A 19,049-nucleotide genomic window follows, 5' to 3' on the forward strand; every position below is an offset into this window, starting at 1 on the left:
CGTTTTGTAATTTGGCAAGTCGACATGTATTCCGGCTAAAATGGCGATTCGGCTGCGACATGTCTAATCAATTATACAACATTGGTCTTAAGGTATTTTAAATTTAATGCTTTTAAATGTCAAAGTGATTTCATTTTGCAATGAAAACAGTGAATTCAAAATCCTAGATTTTTAAATTGTTTTTAGATATTAATTTGATCATTTGGTCGTTTCATCTTTTTTATTACAAAAGAATTCATAAAAATATAACATTAGGAATGAAAGAAAAGCGTATTATATATTAATAAAGCTATATCTTAAATGTTTACACTATGAAATTAGTAAATTATTTCACTAAACTACAGAATTCGAATACTGAAAATATTTAAAATGTTACAACAATTGATAAATATTTTCAAAGAAAATGGTAACTTTTTATATGCATCTAATTTAACATGAGAAATAAGGCATTTCACAGTACTTAAATATATAAAACGATGGAATATTAAAAAAATAATGAAATGAAGCCTCATTTGGCAGCCATCTTAAGTTATTATTTGCATAAAAACCATGTCACATATTTGATTTGTGTTTGTTACATGTTTGGCCATTGAGAAAAAAACGACAAATTTAATTCAATACTTATCTATATGCAAGCCTGTATCCTGATACTCAAGTGTCTAGTCAAATAAGGAAATATAAAGACGACAACTTTTCAAGCAAAAACAACTGTCCCATAAAATCGAAATGAGTTATTTTTACATTTCGGATTTGTTGGTACTAAAAAATAAATGAATTATTTTCTATAACATTATTTCTAAAAACATTTGTACGGCGTCCTCTGCTGGCCAACTTTTTTATCTGTGGAGCTTGTATATAGATTGGTATTGGTTTAACCTACAAATTAGTACTAAACTATTTCATTGCCTTAGTTGAAAAAAGAACTAAGAAAAAATATCATTGTTTTTAGAAAAAGACTAATGACTAAAAAATATATTGTATATCCGATAAAATAAAGTCATAATTAAAAAAAACTGATTTTTAGTTAAGTGTACAGAATAAATTATTTAAAAAACTGTTATTTGCTAAAAAAATTCCATAATTAAAACTTTATAATTTACCCACTTGATGGCTGTATGGCGCACTAAATCTAAGTAATAATTCGCTACCCACTAAAGAGACGCCCTTTCGCACTACTGCAAACAAAAGCGTTCCAAATTTTTGGTTTATCAACAAACGTGTAATGGACAGTTTCGGTTTGGGCTTGCAATTCTCGACCGAGTACCTACGGCCAGTTGCATCGCTGTAAACTGTAGCTAACTTTGTGATTGATAATCATAGAATGGTTTCTATCCGTACGAGCGACTCTATAAGCAGGTGGCATATTATTACACTAAACACTAAAATTGATTTAAACACCGCCTCTCGCAAGCAGTGTCATATTTGAACTATTTTATTAATGACAATCGTGATTTTCTTTTAAAAATGTTAATACAAATTTTTAGAACAAAAATTTCAAATATATATGTATGAAAAGAAAAACAAAAATCAATGAAAAATACACCGTTTGAAGACATGTATTTAAATTTAGTTTTTCAGGTCTCCGGAAATTATTTTTTGAGTTATGACTCTGTTTTAGTATGGTTTATTATTTAGCTGGGTTAATGAAACTATAAATAAAATATTAATTACCGGATAACCTACAAATTTCAAAAGAAAATGTTGTGAAATAAATTGTTATAAAAGAGATAATTGGTATTTTTCACTCGTGCTTTTCCCCACTAAGACTGAATTCAATATTAAATTATTTATTGGTGCCATGTGTAAATTAATTAAATAAACAAACGCTAATTTATTAATGGTTTATTTTTAATATAAACCATTTGTTAATATCTGACATATTATGTTTCCTCAAAACCATTAAAATGCATAAGTTTATTTTGCAATTTGGCAAACTGGAATTCGTAACATTGGTGATAAAAAAATCCTTTATTTTAAGTACTTTGGTGTATCAATATATCTATAATCTGTTTTGAAAATTTTTGTACTTACAAAATACTATTTTCACATCAATGCGATATTGAATGGAGAAATCATACTATACATGTGAATGTCTATTTTACTAATTTTACTAAAAAAAATTGCACCACAAAAGGCCAGGAGGCCCAATTACAAGCACAGAACACCCGGGCTTGAGAAAAATCACTTCTTTTATTTGTGTTCTCACCGAGAACTAAACCTGTTACCTTTCCCTGCGTGAGACTTGTATTTCAAATCAAATCATTTGTTTTGCCAAATAGCCACAATATAAAAAAAATATCTAATTATGTGGTTAGTAAGTGTTGTATTCCCAATTAAAGAAATAATTAAATATCTGGTTTAAAATTTCATGCTTCCTAATAATTCGAGTCTACGTTTAAAATGGCTTAAAGCCAAATATTTCCTCCAAGTAAATACTCCAGTGTAAGTGAAAATATACATTCAAACCATATTATATTGATATTCAACAATAAACAGTAGTCTTGTTAAATGATTTTTTATGTTTCGTTAAATTTGTTAAAATACAGGCATACTTTCCAAAAATGACTGGCTATATTAAATTTATTTGTAATGTTAATGTGTGAGATCTTTGGTGATGTGTAAAAGTAATCCTCAAAACACAATATAAAATATATTTCAGTTGAAAGATGGCTGAATATGTAAATTTTTTAGGGATATTGACTTTTTTTTTTCAAATATGACCTTATTTTCAAATATGACCCAGAATTTGTAAAAAAAAGCAACTTTAGCTCAACTATTCATCAATATTTATTTTATTCCCTTCAAAGTTATTACCATTAGAGTCAATACATATATGCCAACGTTTCTTCGAATCGAATTGAATAGCTTTCAGCTTCTTATGTGAATTTTCTTTTATCACCTCGGTGTTTATTTTTTATTACAAATTCCGGGTTATATTTAAAAGTAACAGTATATCAACGGTGGCCAATCAGTCAATCGTAGCTATTAGGGCTGTCAATCGCGACAAGCCAAAGAAAAAATGTCAAGGTTACGGAAAAACAAAGACTTTTTAACTATTTAGTTATATCGCATAAGTAACAAAATGGATTTTTTGATTGAATGTATGGTAAAGTTGAAAAATACAGTACTCAGTGTGAAATAACCCAGTACCTACCCTTGAGGAGTATTTGCGATATTTCATAGTCTCTGTACTGGATCCTGAAGCGTATGACAAATCAGTGTTCGCCTTACTTTCAGATGATCAAAATATGTTGAATTTGTTATTCCAATGCATTGCTCTATGCACTATTGGATGCAAATAGAGGTATGATGACTGGTAGATCGCATCGACATTGGACTGCGGGATCTGATCTAGTCGGCCCACCCTGATATACAACGCTGGATTGTGCAGCATTTTATGTAAACACTCTATGGTGGAAAAAAAATCCTTGATAAACAAATGTTCAATGCATCTTCTGACACTAGGAACTAGACTTGTAAATTAAATTCCTGATTTTTCAGAGCCCATCAAACCTTTTAATTGCTCTCTTCAAAATTTATGAAAAGTGACATAAAATTATGTGTTGCGATCTTTCAACAGATTTGACAGTAATAAATGTCAAAATTTGCAGACCCCAAGACGGCCATTTTGTTTCCAGTGGCCAGGCGTTAAGTCTGGGCGGTGTTGATTTTAGCAATACACACAATTTTGTCAACGACCAGTAACATGACAGATAGAAGTAATTATTGAAGACATTTGGTTTAAGAGTAGGGAGTTCTTGGGTTGACGTTTATCATCTCGGTGGTACTGGAACAAATTATAAAAAATTCAATTAGTCCAAATAATATAAGGGCAAAGATTAAACCTTTATACACTAAGTAACAATAATAATGAAAGGATAACGGCATGACAGTATTACATGACAGTATGGTAGTATGACAGTACAGCAATATGACATTGTATGTGCATGACAGCGTAACTATAACATAAGGCATGACAAAGTGACAATATAACAGAGTGTCTGGTATGATGGTGTGACAATATAACAGTGTTACAATGTGACGATATAACGATATAATATTGTGACCGTATGATGGTATTACAGCATGACAGTATAAGAATGTGGTTGTATGACAATTTGACAGAATAAGAAAGTTACAGTGTCACAGATGACAGTATAACAGTGTGATAGGATGATAGTATAACAGTGTTACAGTATGATAGAACAACAGTGTGACAGTATGACATTGCGACGGTATAACTGTAAAAACTATAACGCAATTTCTAAAATCAAATCGTCCCTTATGTAAAATAATTTGTAATAACCTGTTAGTATAATTTTTTGTAATAACTTTTAGAATATTAACAGAATTGAATTTTGCTAACCAATTAAAAAAAAAATTGAAAACATTTTTTTTTCTTTATTTATGCATGTTGCGTTCACATATAATTGATGAACAATATCTAAACATAACAAATTGTGATTATTATACCAATGTCTTATGTATTGTTTGTGAACCATGAAAAAATAAAATAAATAACAGTGTGATGGTATAACAGTGTGACGGTATAACAGTATGGCTGTATAACAGTGTTACGGTATAACAGTGTGACAGTATAACAGTGTGGAGTGACAGTATGTCCACAATAGCAAAACTCACCTTTTACTGCACTTCACGTGAATAATCAGCAAGGCTATTCCAAGAACAAGGCAAATACACCCGACCACAATATAGGCTACTCCCAAGAATGGATTCTTTCCGCCCAGAAGAGAAGTTGTGGATATAATCAATGACTTAGTTCCATCAAACGCAGTTACACTGTATGCTGAAACAAAATGTTCTTGTTATGTTATGTTTATAAGTTGTAAAAATACACATTTTATAAACTAGTGTGACATATCCTTCTACGTCAGTGGTTACCAACTTGGGGTTAATTACCCCCTTAGACAGCGGTTTCCAACCTTCAAGCTGGTATGCCTCCCTAAAAGGAAAAAAAACTGTACCCAAGCATGTATTTCTTTATCTAAAAGGGATTGAATACTCATGGTAGTCCTTTTTTTTTATTTAAATTTTTTGTTTTTTTTACAATATACATAAGAGGTGTATCGGACATCGCCGCTCGTATGGCAAAAAAGGCGGAATGCGGCGGCAAGTGCCGATCATTTTAAAAAATCATCAAATCTAGCGGCCCTTGTTGGGGCTCATAGACGGAGGTGGATTCTGCACGAGAAAAAATGTTCGACTGAGCGCCGAGAAATCATTAGACCCCGATAGCAGCTGAAGCTTTGCAAATCGTCACTAGGGCTACACGTGGCGCTTCAATCAGAGCGGCCGGCACCAGTGTTTTTTCGTGCTTATTTTGGCTAGTAGTCTCGATTTCGTAATCTAATAAGCTGCCCCTTTAATGAAGACGGTTAATTGTGTCACTTGCGGGGGCAGACGCTAGAATATCGAGACTTTAACCATAAATATGTATAGGATTATGAGGTACTAGGCCTCACTAAATTCCACTAAAACGTGTGTCACCTTTTTAACCAGTATGTAGGATCTTTTCCCGTGTTATTTATGTATTAATTGGGACACGGGGATGATGCCTACATACTTCATTTTTATGTAAAATGTATACCGAGGGTATTATTTGACTTTAAAGTACTGATGTAAAAATAAAATATAAAAATGTCCAGCCAATGAGAGAGCATTCTACGAGTTAATCCGGGGCAGCCCAACCCCCTCTCGCTCTCCCCTACGGCTTAGGTATGCTGTCCCGCACCCTGTCCGACAGCGACACGGTGCAAATAATTTAATAGAACCTGTGTGGCATAAAAACCAAAGTTGCTCGTAGAAGATTTTATAAATAGCAGATTTTGACTTCTGGTGACACGGTTGGGAACATAAAAAGAAATTGATTGCAACAGAGATGGGACATCACTTAAAGCATTAAGTATTTTGAAAATGCATATAAGGTCCATCTCAGTTCTACGTAGCCTTATGAATATTTCATTTATTCGTGATCGAAAATCTCTCGTGTAATAACTACACAGCACCGTAACGCGCGGATGTCTTTGGCACAGTAAAGGAAGAGGTTAACATTAATTTGTTAACGGACGTGGCGATAAGGATATGATATCATAATGATGATTCTCTGAAATTCTTTAAAAAACAATATTCAACATAAAAACATTGAAACTGTTAACAGCCTTATGAAATTAAAAAGATTAATATTAGTTGAAAATGAACCTACAGTAATTGACATGAAGGGTATATCGTCCACTAACCAACCCCGCTGTAAACATAGGTTGGGTATGATCTACTCTCCTGTACAGCTTACGGAATGTTGGCAATGCTGCTGTTCTCATCCACACAATGAGATCTTCATTCTGCAAAAGATAAGATTACATACTCATTAGAGACATCAATATTTGAGTCCCAGTCATTAAAGGGAAAAGGGTTCGAACTGCCAGTAGGATCGCAGTGAGTCACATCTTGCTGAAGGGTGTAATTCTATAAAACCCTGTGAACGCCCAGTTGCATTCCACCGGTAACACTACTGACTAGTCCATCTCGCTAGCGTCTACATCGCGAACCCTGGGCAATGGGATCACACTCATAACTGTGTGATCACAGTAGATAACGAGAGGATGAAAGGCGAGTTTCTGGCGCCTCTAAACCAGAACCAACCAGCTAATGGAAGGTAACACTGACAGAAAAATCCACCAAAGAAGGCAGCGGGAAAACACTCTGGTCATATTTTCCCAGGAATCACTATGGCGAGTGCATCTAATAATCTGTTGTCCTGGCTGTGGAATATAAGAGTAGCGCAGGACCGAGATGTTTTAACTATAGTGATTGCCAACGTCAGGAGGACCTGACAAGGCACCGCAAGAAGAAGAAGTCATCAAAGAACCACTTTAACAATGGCATGTGTCCTATTGTGGAGGTGTGCAGTGGGATTTGCTTGTTAATGTAAATAGTGTCCTGAGACATAGATACAGTTTAGATAATATGGATATGGATTGAGATTTCAACTGTAGCGTCAGTATAAAATCAACAGTTCACCGCGTTTGCCTTTGGAACACTGAGCTATTGAATTTGTATCTGTTCTCTCCGCCAAATGGCGTGCGTGGAGTTTCTCGCGGCTGGCCAACTGCGCCAATTGGTGGAGCCAGCAGTGAACCTGTTAAATATTTTTTTTATAAAAATAAATATTTATTCTCAATGAGTTGTAAATAACTCACTATTAGAAAATGGAAATCATGTTGGGGTAGTGTAGGGTATATAAGTTAAGTATGTAAGTTTATTTCAATAGAAAATAAACATTTGCATTCCTATGATTTAACCCAAATACTTCAATTCTGGGGCCGTAAATAACTCACAAAAAAATGGAGATCAAGTTGGGGTAGTTCGGACCTCGGGCCTCTGATCCGTGAGTTCGCAACACTAGCCACCGACAAACCCATTCAAGTTAAAAACAGCATGTGATAATATCTTACTTGGAATCCATTATTTTCCTGATTATGAGGATCCAACTGCCATATTTCTTTCTTCCAAGAAGTGGGTTTGCTAAAGTTTTCAAACGCTAAAATGAGAAAAACAATAATTTTACAATAATAAAAAAATAAAAAATCCCAGAAAAAATTGGAATCCTATTGAATAAATTTACTGACTTCAAAACTGCAATGAGAAGGCTCAGCCCTATGGGAAATTGGATACAAAAAATGATTTCTTATGCGCGGTAAAAATTAGACCATAAAATTGAAGGGGAAAGTCTCTTGAAAATGCATGAAAAATATTTTAGCAAATATAATAATAAAAATTTTTTTTTTTAAACACTGAACTTCCTCATTGTGAGAATATTATCAGATGTCAGATCCATTGCGATCGGTTCTATATACATATGCTGAACATAATAATATTTTATTTCCATTGCTAGATAAGCCAAGACTTCTATGAAATTAAACTCTTCTCTAATAGGAGGTGACCTAAACGCCAAAAATGTGTGGTGGGGAAGTGCAGGAGAAGTCCAGAAGTTGCAGACTTCCTTTCCAAAATAGATTTGTAGATATTAAATGAACATATCGAGGCTTTACTGACAGAATGCACTAAATCATTAAAACAAGTTGAGGGATAATTGCATTTAAAGCTGTTCCGGACGCGTAAAATCGAATAAATTAAAATAATACATTAATTAGAAAGGATCCCCGGTAAATGTATAGAACTGATGGCTGGGCTCTCAATAAAGATAAAATGGTCACTTTCGAGCCTGGCCTCAGTATTACCGGGGAAAAATAGCTAGGTTAAAATGAATAAAATGTACAAAAATATATTATGTAAATGTCATGTTGCGCGCGTCGCGGCTGCCGACGAAATGGCCCGTACGGGCATCGAGCGCCCGTATTTACGCCACCTGCGGCCGGCGGCATGTAGCGAGTGGCGGGGAAAGATTACCCCCACCACTCCGAGGCAGCCGGCGCGGGTGGGATGGCCGACTCACGGAGCCCGACGCGCACCGCTTTATAAGGCGGTCAATTGGAGATATTAAATCAGTTGAGTTCCTAACTCTGAACAGTTCACACGTGTTTTATTCCGTTCTCCGTCCTGTTCGCCTTCCTGCACTTCGCTCTTCGCTCCGCTCTGCCTGCTGACTGCCTTCGCCTCTCTGCACCACTTGGACCGGGTGGAAAGTCCTTTTCAGGGCTATTGAGGTTGACTTGCGGTCGGCGCAGCTGTGCTCCTACCTTCCGACTTTGTCTTTGGCTCTGTCTGGGAGGGCGGCTTCCCACTTACGCCGGGAAGCTTGACTGCGGCAGACGCGGGTGACGAACCGGCGAAACTTTCATCGTGGTAACGCGTACGTTACATTTGGTCCTTCGGAGCTAAGGATCGTCGCCAGTGGTCTCCAGTCTACAACACACCTACAGCATGCCGGTCAACAGATCGCCTGTGTCGACGCGTTCGGGAACGCGTCGAGACGCCGGCACGGAGCACGAAGAGGAGCTTCAGGAGCCCCAACCGGGGTCTGTACGAGCACATCAGGAGGAGCCCCAGCCAGGGCCTTCACACGACTGCCAGGAGGAGCCTCATCAAGGACTTCTGGAGGAACAAAAGGACTCGGACGAGGGATCCGCACCCTCGGAGCGGTCCATCTCATCGGCGACATTTCGCCGACAGATGGAGGAACGCGAGGCGCATCACGAGAGGCAGGTGAGCAGCCTCAACGAGATCATCGCCGCGCTGAAGGCCGCCAACGCGAGAGAGGACGCCAGACGAGACATGGCAACCCCCCTCACGCCCACCATCGAGAGGGACCTCACATCGCACGGGACGTCGGAACCGGCTCACAAGCCGCTGCCGCTGACGTCAGACGCGTCTAGGACCGACGCAGCCCTCAGTACGAGGGAGGCTGCCGCCGCACGCCACGCCGCACGCTACGCCGCTGATCCGGAGGATACCGGAGCGGCGTACATCCAGCAGCCGAGCCACTACGACAGCAGCCGGGCGAGAGACGGGGCCGCTTGGAAGCGCCCTGTCACCGACGCGGAAGCAGCCTTCAGCACAAGGGAGGCCGCCGCCGCACGCCACACCACACGCTACGCCGCTGATCCGGAGGACACCGGAGCGGCGTACATCCATCCACCGAGCCACTACGACAGCGGCCGGGTGAGAGACGGGGCCGCATGGAAGCGCCCTGTCGCCGACACGGAAGCAGCCTTCAGAGCAAGGGAGGCCGCCACCGCACGCTACGCCGCTGATCCGGAGGACACCGGAGCGGCGTACACACTTCCGCCGAGCCACTACGACAGCGGCCGGGTGAGAGACGGGGTGCCACGGAGGCACCCGGTCGCAGAGGCGGACTCCAGGACGAAGGAGGCCGCCAACACACGCTACGCCGCTGATCCGGAGGACACCGGAGCGGCGTACACATTTCCGCCGAGCCACTACGACAGCGGCCGGGTGAGAGACGGGGTGCCACGGAGGCACCCGGTCGCAGAGACGGACTCCAGGATGAAGGAGCCCGCCAACACACGCTACGCCGCTGAGCCGGCCTACGCCGGAGCGACAAACGCACATTTACAAGGCCGCTACAATGAGCGGCATCGGGACAATGAGGCGCCACCCGCACACAGCCGAAGGGAGGACGCCGACGTACGCTACGCCGCCGGGCCAGGCGAGCCCGTAGCGGCACGTACTATACCACTGGGGGCTACGAGTTTCGTGACCCGGTGAGCGCGTGGGTACAAGAGGGGCTACCCACGGAATACATGCCGCCGGGTGCCACCGGCGAGCCTGTGACGAAATACAGACAGCCGCCGGAGTGGCACACGTTCATGGCGAGGCAAACCGGCGCTAGGGATCTACCGCAATTCTCCGGCGACCCGCTAGAATGGCGAATATTTAAGGCGCAATTTGATCAATCGACACAGATGTGCTCCCTTACAAACGCGGAGAACATTCTCCGTCTGCAACGAGCCCTCACAGGACGGGCCAAGGCCACAGTGTCGTCTTTGCTGGTAGATCCCCGAAATGTGCCGGACATTGTGAAGATGTTAGAGGCTCGTGAGATCTGTAAAACGAGCCCTCCACGCAACCCTCAACGAGCAGGCTCCAAGAGAGGAGACCCTCAAAACCATATTGGCTGAAGCAGAGTACACCGTGAACAATCACCCGCTCACGCATGTGTCAACCAAGCCCAACGACGAAGCACCGCTGACCCCGAACCACTTCTTGCTCGGGTCAGCCAATACACAGCCAACTCTGGCATATTATAACAAAAAGGAAGAAGGGGCCTGCCTTCATAAGCAATGGAGGATCGCCCAGAAAATGGCCGACATGTTTTGGCGCCGATGGCTGAGGGAGTATCTTCCCACCTTGGCGCACAGGAAGAAATGGCGCGAGCCCGCGCCTCCAATACAGGTCGGGGACCTCGCGCTCATCATGGACCCAAATCTGCCGCGGAATTCTTGGCCTCGCGGCAGAGTCACCCGTGCAGAACCAGCGGCTGACGGACAAGTACGAGTCGTCGAGGTGCGGACCACCAACGGCACCTACACCAGACCAGCGGTGAAGATCGCCGTACTAATGAAGGAAGAGGAACAACGCGCCCAGCAGGAAAATAGTACAGACTAGCTGCACGGGGGGAGTGTTCCGGACGCGTAAAATCGAATAAATTAAAATAATACATTAATTAGAAAGGATCCCCGGTAAATGTATAGAACTGATGGCTGGGCTCTCAATAAAGATAAAATGGTCACTTTCGAGCCTGGCCTCAGTATTACCGGGGAAAAATAGCTAGGTTAAAATGAATAAAATGTACAAAAATATATTATGTAAATGTCATGTTGCGCGCGTCGCGGCTGCCGACGAAATGGCCCGTACGGGCATCGAGCGCCCGTATTTACGCCACCTGCGGCCGGCGGCATGTAGCGAGTGGCGGGGAAAGATTACCCCCACCACTCCGAGGCAGCCGGCGCGGGTGGGATGGCCGACTCACGGAGCCCGACGCGCACCGCTTTATAAGGCGGTCAATTGGAGATATTAAATCAGTTGAGTTCCTAACTCTGAACAGTTCACACGTGTTTTATTCCGTTCTCCGTCCTGTTCGCCTTCCTGCACTTCGCTCTTCGCTCCGCTCTGCCTGCTGACTGCCTTCGCCTCTCTGCACCACTTGGACCGGGTGGAAAGTCCTTTTCAGGGCTATTGAGGTTGACTTGCGGTCGGCGCAGCTGTGCTCCTACCTTCCGACTTTGTCTTTGGCTCTGTCTGGGAGGGCGGCTTCCCACTTACGCCGGGAAGCTTGACTGCGGCAGACGCGGGTGACGAACCGGCGAAACTTTCATCGTGGTAACGCGTACGTTACAAAAGCTTTTTAATTCTTTCAACGCATTATTTCTCCTACAATTTTTTTTTTCAATAATATATAAAAAACATTTTTAAATATAGGTGCAAGATGCTGATTGCAAATTTTATGCTATGCCTAGAATAAGAATTACTCTTTCAAAGCTTTTAAAAAAAAAAAAAATTGTGGGAGAAATAATGCGTTGAAAGAATAAAAAAGCTTCAAATGCGGAAACCAATAAATACCAAAACTAGTATATTTACAATACAAAAAAAACAAATTGGGTAAAATTTTCGAAAACAATAAAATCTAAACTCAAGGAGCACAGAACAGCCGAGCAGTATTTTTCCATAGTTTGCACCCCTATTGATCTAGATGAAAAAAATTGGAAAATTAATAGACATCTTATCTATTCACATGTTCAAATTACACATACCTTTATCCAATGACACAGAAGACGTGGGATTCCTAAATTTGATGTGCTTATCAGAAGGCCAGGCGATTCCTGTGTTCAAAAGTGGCACTAATCGCTCAGTCTCATTGGAGAATATTCCCAGTTCATCTAAAATAAATAAAAAATTGTAAAACCCCTTAATAATATTAGGTGTTCACGTAAGTTCAAAAGATAATTTTTAATAATCTTTACAAGAAATTGTGTTTGCTTTTGTTACATATAAATATGCGAAGTATAAAAAAATTGAGTTTGAACATTTTAACACCAAGTACATAATTTTTATTTTTGGCTTAATTTAATAGTCTATTAACAAATTAACTTTTTCACAATATTTTCTTTTGACATTAGTAGTATGGGCGGTAATGAATATTTAAAAACCTAACCTAACCTAACTGAATAAATACTGAATGAATGAAGTTACTGTCTCTTGTCAAATTAGTTTCTCATTCAGAAGTTTCACATGATAGTAACCATCGAGTCTAAACAGTACAGGATTCTGCTTCTACTTTACTCACATGCGGGACAAATCAATTATTTTACTTACCACTAAATAATGAGTTGGCTATAGCCCCACACGGCGCGATGGGCTTTCTGTGATTGTTAGCATCGGGCTCCGAGTAAGCGAAGGGCTCACAGTCCGTGGAAGGAGTCAGAGAGAGCTGTCCGAGCAGCTGGCTGTCATCTCTAAAACATTGAGAAATGTAAGTAAAGATCATATTTGTGTTTACACATAAATTTGTATAAAACAATTTAATTAAGAGGCAGTTTGATTACTACTAAGATGCTTCACTACACTAATTATATTATAAAATATTGAAAGAAAAAGAGAATAATAAAATGAGAAAGTAAAAAAATAATAAAGGCCTGTGGAAAAAACTAGTCAACTAGTCCCAATTCTTCTTTACTTTGACACGAGTCTTCATCAAGTAATGCCTCCAATTCTGCATCTTCGAAAGTCTTCTCTCTTCCACTGCTATGACTGTCTTTGACGTGAAAATCACAGTTTTTGAAGCATTCGCCCTCATCATAAGTATTTGAGAGCATTCGATGAGCCTCAGCTGCAGATTTCTTCATATTGAAGAACAAAATTAAAACCTCCCTCAAATTATGAGAATTTGGCTCGTAAACTGACAGTTTCAATGGAGAATAACTTTATGATGCAGACTCAAATCGACTATTGTTTCTATGAGGTTATGTTGACAGACGCCCAAGTTTATTGCATGACATGTATGATCTATTTATTTTGACCACTAAAGCCATCTACAGAAAAATGCCGGAATTAAAGTTGTACACCTAATATGTATGGTTATTAAACCTAGTAACTCTGTACGGTCAACTAATCCTGCAATAATATTATTGTAAAGCAGTAGTGGCCCGCACCTGGAGTTGTGTAGAGAAAAAAATAAGAATAAAGGTTTTAACATAGGCATGGTTAGGTTATTTCTTTAACTCTTCCGTTTGTTAATTTTTGTGAAGTAAAATATTTGATTACCGAGATACATAGCTTCTAACTATCATGAAAGTGCATTATTAACCATGATCGCGTGGAATTAGAACTGTCAGTAGGGTGGCAGTGAGTAACATCTTACTGGAGGGTGTGATTCTATAAAACCCTGCGAACGCCCAGTTGCATTCCACCGGCAACACTACTGACTAGTCCAACTCGTTAATGTCCACGTCCCAAACCCTGGGCAATGGGATCACACTTATAACCGTGTGATCACAGCAGATAACGAGAAGATGAAAGGTAAGTTTCTGACACCTCCAAACCAGAACCAACCAGATAAGGGAAGGTAGCCCTTAATAGCCCGACATAAAAATCTACCAGAAATCACTCCGGTCATATTTTCCCAAGAATCACGATTGCAAACCATAATAGGAAAATATCACATACTACGAATACCGATAAAAATATGTGAAATGGATTTGGAAAAATTATTGTATTTTCAAAATCAATATGGATATTATGGAAAAACATTCTTATTCATAATTTTAAAAATTAATTTGTTAAAAAATATGCCTTCACTAAAACGCGCCATGTTCGTATACAATGTTTGGCATTTTTTCTTACTATTTGTATGGGCCGTTATTGTCGCATGGTTTTTGCGAGGGATTTTGGCGTTGTAAATTATATATTTGCTGTGCATCTGGGTACTATACAGGATTCATAATAACCTTTTCTTCCAGACATAATACACAAATATAGTTGTAAAATCAATAATATATGTAAATAAATGCAGATGAAATAATATACGACGGTCACTTCATACGACGTTTGTACTGGAATGACAAAACGTCAAAATTTAATGTGAATCATGACTTCAAAATTATAAATTCAAAAATTATTTTTTATGTTACTAATAAGTACCAGATATTTTATTTTTTTTACTCGAAAGTATTTCATACCCTTAGTAATTAAAAATTGTAAAAAAAACCTGATATCTCCCTATTGAAAAATGAATAATATATTATTGATTTATTTGGTGTTTATTTTGTAGAACTCCATATTTAAACTTATAATATAAGAAATCAAACACTGATTTGAGTCTACTGAACACATTATTTTATTTTTACAAATACAAAAACAAAAATTTTTGTGACAATTGTTTCGCCTTGTTAGGGCATTTTCAAACTAATGAGAAGATTAGATGGATGAATGTCCTTATATAGTTATATAATTCAAGGTACTCGAGTAAAAAAAAACAATCTTTTGATAGCATGTACATTAATCATAATTGAGGGAAAAACCAATAGTTAAAGGCAAGACTAAGAGTTTAATAGGTAATGGGGAATTTAGGTATTTATATTTGAATTTTGGAAAAAATATAACAAAGTATTTATTGACATACATGTATGTATTGTGAGATAATTAATGAAGCTTTATAGTGTTTTTATATTTGTAAAAATAAAATAAAGTGTTCAGTAGACTCAAATCAGTGTTTGATTTTTTTGTATTATAAATAATATATTACCTTGACTTGACGTAACGACGGTGGTTCTGATAATAGTTTGAGAGTCCATAGTAAATATATACATCTCTCTTGAATTCCTGCGTCAAGTTGAATGATATTCTGCATTTGCATTCTTGCGACGCATTTTGTGAGATCACTTCCGCACATGTTAAGTTGAACTCTGTAGAGTTACAGTGTGTGTAATCAATTACATGCTCTTTTACCTGCAAAAATAATAACAATCCAACTATTATTGCTTCATGCCTTTTATCAGGTATACAATGAATATAAGATTGTCTACATGTTCGTAGACAAGTACTGGATAATAAGCCCTGTTCTTATTCTTAAAGATAGGGGTCAGTGCTGAAAATGTATTATTTATGCTTTATTAAGTTAGTTCGTAACATCTTAAGAACTAATATAAACTTTTAATAACATTACTGTTTTTTTATAAAAATTTTTCAAGAACATATTTTTTCAAATTGTTTTATTTTTTATTTTTACAATAAACATAAGTGATAAAACAGAGTATTCAAAAAATAAAGCATAATTACATAGCAATGAAATACATATTAATAGTAAACAAAAAATCCCACAAAGACATGGCCTGTTCGTGGGTATACAAGAAAATGTTAATGAATTTTTGCTCCTATAATAAATAATGGACAGTTATAATATTTTGTGTAACATAAGAAAGAAAAAATAAAATATTCTGTAAAAGATTATATAATTTTTTTATAGTAATTTTAAATGTTTAAATGCTTTCTATTTATTTTATTTCTTCGGGCAACTCATTGTAAAGCTTCAATCCACTGTACAGCTTTAATCCCTTGTACAATGAGTTTTGAAACTCTGTTTTTCTCCTCATTGATAATCTTATCTTTTTTTATCCCTAGTTTCATATGTATGACATTGTTAGTTAAATTTGATTATATTTTTTGTTTGATTTATCCCCTTAATTATTTTATGTATAAAAATTGCTACATTATATTTTATATGTTGCTTTACTGTGAGCAAGCAAATATTCTTGTGGATTATTTCTACATTAGAGTACATATTTCTTTTGGGTATTATCCTCATCGCCATATTTTGAAGAATTTGTGTATTTTTAATTTCCCCTTCATTAGATAAAAAAAGAATGGAAGAACAGTAATTCTGCCTTCCATTTCCAGTTCGAACTTCCACTTAACCAGCCAATAACAGGTCATAAGTCCTGGAAATGCCTAGACTTTATTAGCCCCTTTAACACCCCAGTAGGGAGGTGAAAAAGCCATTGAAAAAAGAAGAACTAATATAAACTATATTAGAATTTATATCAAAATTCATACATAGAGAACGTACATATTTCTACAAATTGATTTGTAATATTTCAAGGCTTTCTGTTTCTTTTATTTTTTCAGGTTACTCGTGTCTTTATGTTAAGTAGTATTTTGTGTTTGTGGGGGGGGGTATGGAGTGAGTTACTGTGTAGCTCCGAAACCAGTCGGTAATTAAATAAATAATACTCAGTTAAAAACAAAGTGTCTCCATTTAAATTTTAATGAGGATCTTCAGCCCTGCGGGAAATTTGGTATAATAAATGTTTTCTTGCACGAGGTAAAAATTGGAGCATTAAATTGTACAGCAAAGTTTCCTGAAAATGTATGAAAAATAAAACATTTTAATAAAACTACTTTGAACAACGTCACTGGTTCATATGAATCAACCAATAATAATTGAGCTATGGGAAATTTTAGGTTTGCTTGCCATTGCATTGATGGACCAATGGCAAAACTGATCGAGAATAAGCGGAAGAGAACCTCTGACGTCACACGCAGTTATTTCAAAAATCGAAGCGCTGGTAATACAATTAAAGAAAAAAAAATTGGCTCAGTTTAATAGTTTATTACAAATAATAAAAAAAACACTGAACTTCTACATTATAAAACGTTTTTTGTTTTGTAAAAAAATTATGATTGTAAAATTCGCAACATTGCGATAATAGACAAGAAACAAGTACGCAAAAAGAGTAAAATAAATAAATATAGGTATTTTAAAGGTGCGTTTCGGATGATTAATAGTTATAGGCTTGCCTGTCCACTAACACACAAGACAAAAGACAGTGAAGACCTCGCCTACAAAAATAGTTCTTAGACTATTGATTTTTCCGGGAAGAAATAAAGGTGTGTATAAAAAGAACCTACCTCGTCTGAAAAGTACAGTAATCCAATCCCAACCGGAATAAAAGCAATCCCGATGACGAAAAACGTAGGCAAAACCGTTCCAGCTGTTAATATTGGTTGCCAGGCGGGTAATCTCTGCTGTTTAAATGCTGAATCTAAAAACCCAAAAATAAACGTTACGATAGCCAAATAACTATTAAAACAGTTGACCTTCTTTATTTTCCGCAAGGTGTGATCGATACTGTACGAAATGTCACTTTAGTAAACAAGGATCGAAATAGGGTATGAAAGTGCACAATGTTACCTGAGGGGCGTTTTGATTTAAGAGACGCGTCCACTACATCGTTTGGCGATGCCATAGCGACGAACTGTTAAAAATGTACAAGGTAAATGAAAATAATATAGATGAGACAATATCAATCATTCAACGAATTGCGAAGAATGCAGAAATTTGACGCAGAGATAATATATCTTATAATATCTGACGTTAAGGTAAGCATAGACCACAAATACTAATTACTGAATACTGCCATAGACACCATTAAAATTACAGATGATAATATTCTAATGGGAAGGTGTTAGAATATCCAGTTAGAATTTGACAGGGATACTAAAATTAAATCGTCAAAACGAATGAAAGGTTTTACCTAAATCTTAAATAATTCCAACGTGAAAATTTATAAAATAATATTTGTTTTGTAAATAAAATTAACCAATCACCTTTTAATTGAATGATAAATGGCATACCTAGATACAAAAGGTACTTTCAGTCTACAATGAATACAAAATAGTTATCACGTGTTTTTAAACTAATAAAAGAAGCATTCACATTTTATTTAATCCTCTAATCAAAAATAATAAATATAATAACTAGTACTTCTTCTTGCCCTTCCTTGATCCAGAACTAAAGTGCGTTTCTCATTTATTTTTTCAACGATGATAGGAGAATCTCTGATGTAGAAAATATAGACGTTTAGGCGTTTATAGGGTTTTTGACCTATTGTTTTTATTTGTGAAGTGTTTCCCTTTTTTAAAGGGGAAAAACCCTTTGGACGCCCGAAAGTGAAACATTATTTACGAATTTTTTTAAAGGTGATAAAAGTAACGCATTATTTAATTATTTCATAACAGCTCTGGAACGTAAAAAATATTTTTAATGTTTTTTATAAAACAACATTGTGTCGTTGTAATTTACTCCTTCAAGAGTTTTTGCAAGACATCGAAAAGTGCTGCATTTGTCTTTTTTTATGTTGACCAAAAACAAATATACGATTGGGAGATTAAAAAGTAATCTACCTAGGTGTAAAGAAACAGACTTATGGAATTTTTCAAAATTGTTTTTCAATGTAATCTCTCTCTAGAGCAATACATTTACTCCACTTTGCAGGGAACGCGTTAATACCGTCGGAAAAAAAATCAACTCTTGGTCTCGAAAAAACGTCGAAACTGCGCACTTGACTTCATCATCCCCTGAAAATCTCCGTCCCCTTAGGTGTTTTTTCAAATGTCGAAAGAGATACAAATCACAGGGCCAGTATTGTAGGGTGAGTGATTTAATTTTATAACCCCATTTCAGTCACAGCAGCCCGAGCAATGCGGGACTTGTGTACTGGGGCATTATCATGAAGAAGTAGCAACCCGTGACTTGACTTCCCCCGTCACTTCTC

At 37.7% G+C, this 19,049-nt stretch overlaps 1 protein-coding gene across 1 annotated transcript; it reads right to left on the reverse strand.

Moving 5' to 3' along the window:
- Positions 1-2,531: 2,531 nt before the first annotated feature.
- On the reverse strand, positions 2,532-17,887 carry Cdc50 (cell cycle control protein 50A). Its single transcript, XM_088240216.1, has 9 exons — positions 17,687-17,887; positions 17,404-17,537; positions 15,242-15,444; positions 12,814-12,953; positions 12,252-12,377; positions 7,473-7,558; positions 6,224-6,359; positions 4,642-4,807; positions 2,532-3,787 (listed from the first exon to the last, which is right to left on the reverse strand). The coding sequence occupies exons 1-9, from the start codon at positions 17,739-17,741 to the stop codon at positions 3,742-3,744; spliced, it is 1,092 nt and encodes a 363-aa protein (XP_088096342.1). The 5' UTR covers positions 17,742-17,887; the 3' UTR covers positions 2,532-3,741.
- Positions 17,888-19,049: the final 1,162 nt, after the last annotated feature.

The sequence above is a fragment of the Micrasema longulum genome, unplaced genomic scaffold, assembly GCF_059751315.1.
Source record: "Micrasema longulum isolate JH-2025_06_02 unplaced genomic scaffold, ASM5975131v1 h1tg002383l, whole genome shotgun sequence".
Taxonomy (NCBI): domain Eukaryota; kingdom Metazoa; phylum Arthropoda; class Insecta; order Trichoptera; family Brachycentridae; genus Micrasema; species Micrasema longulum.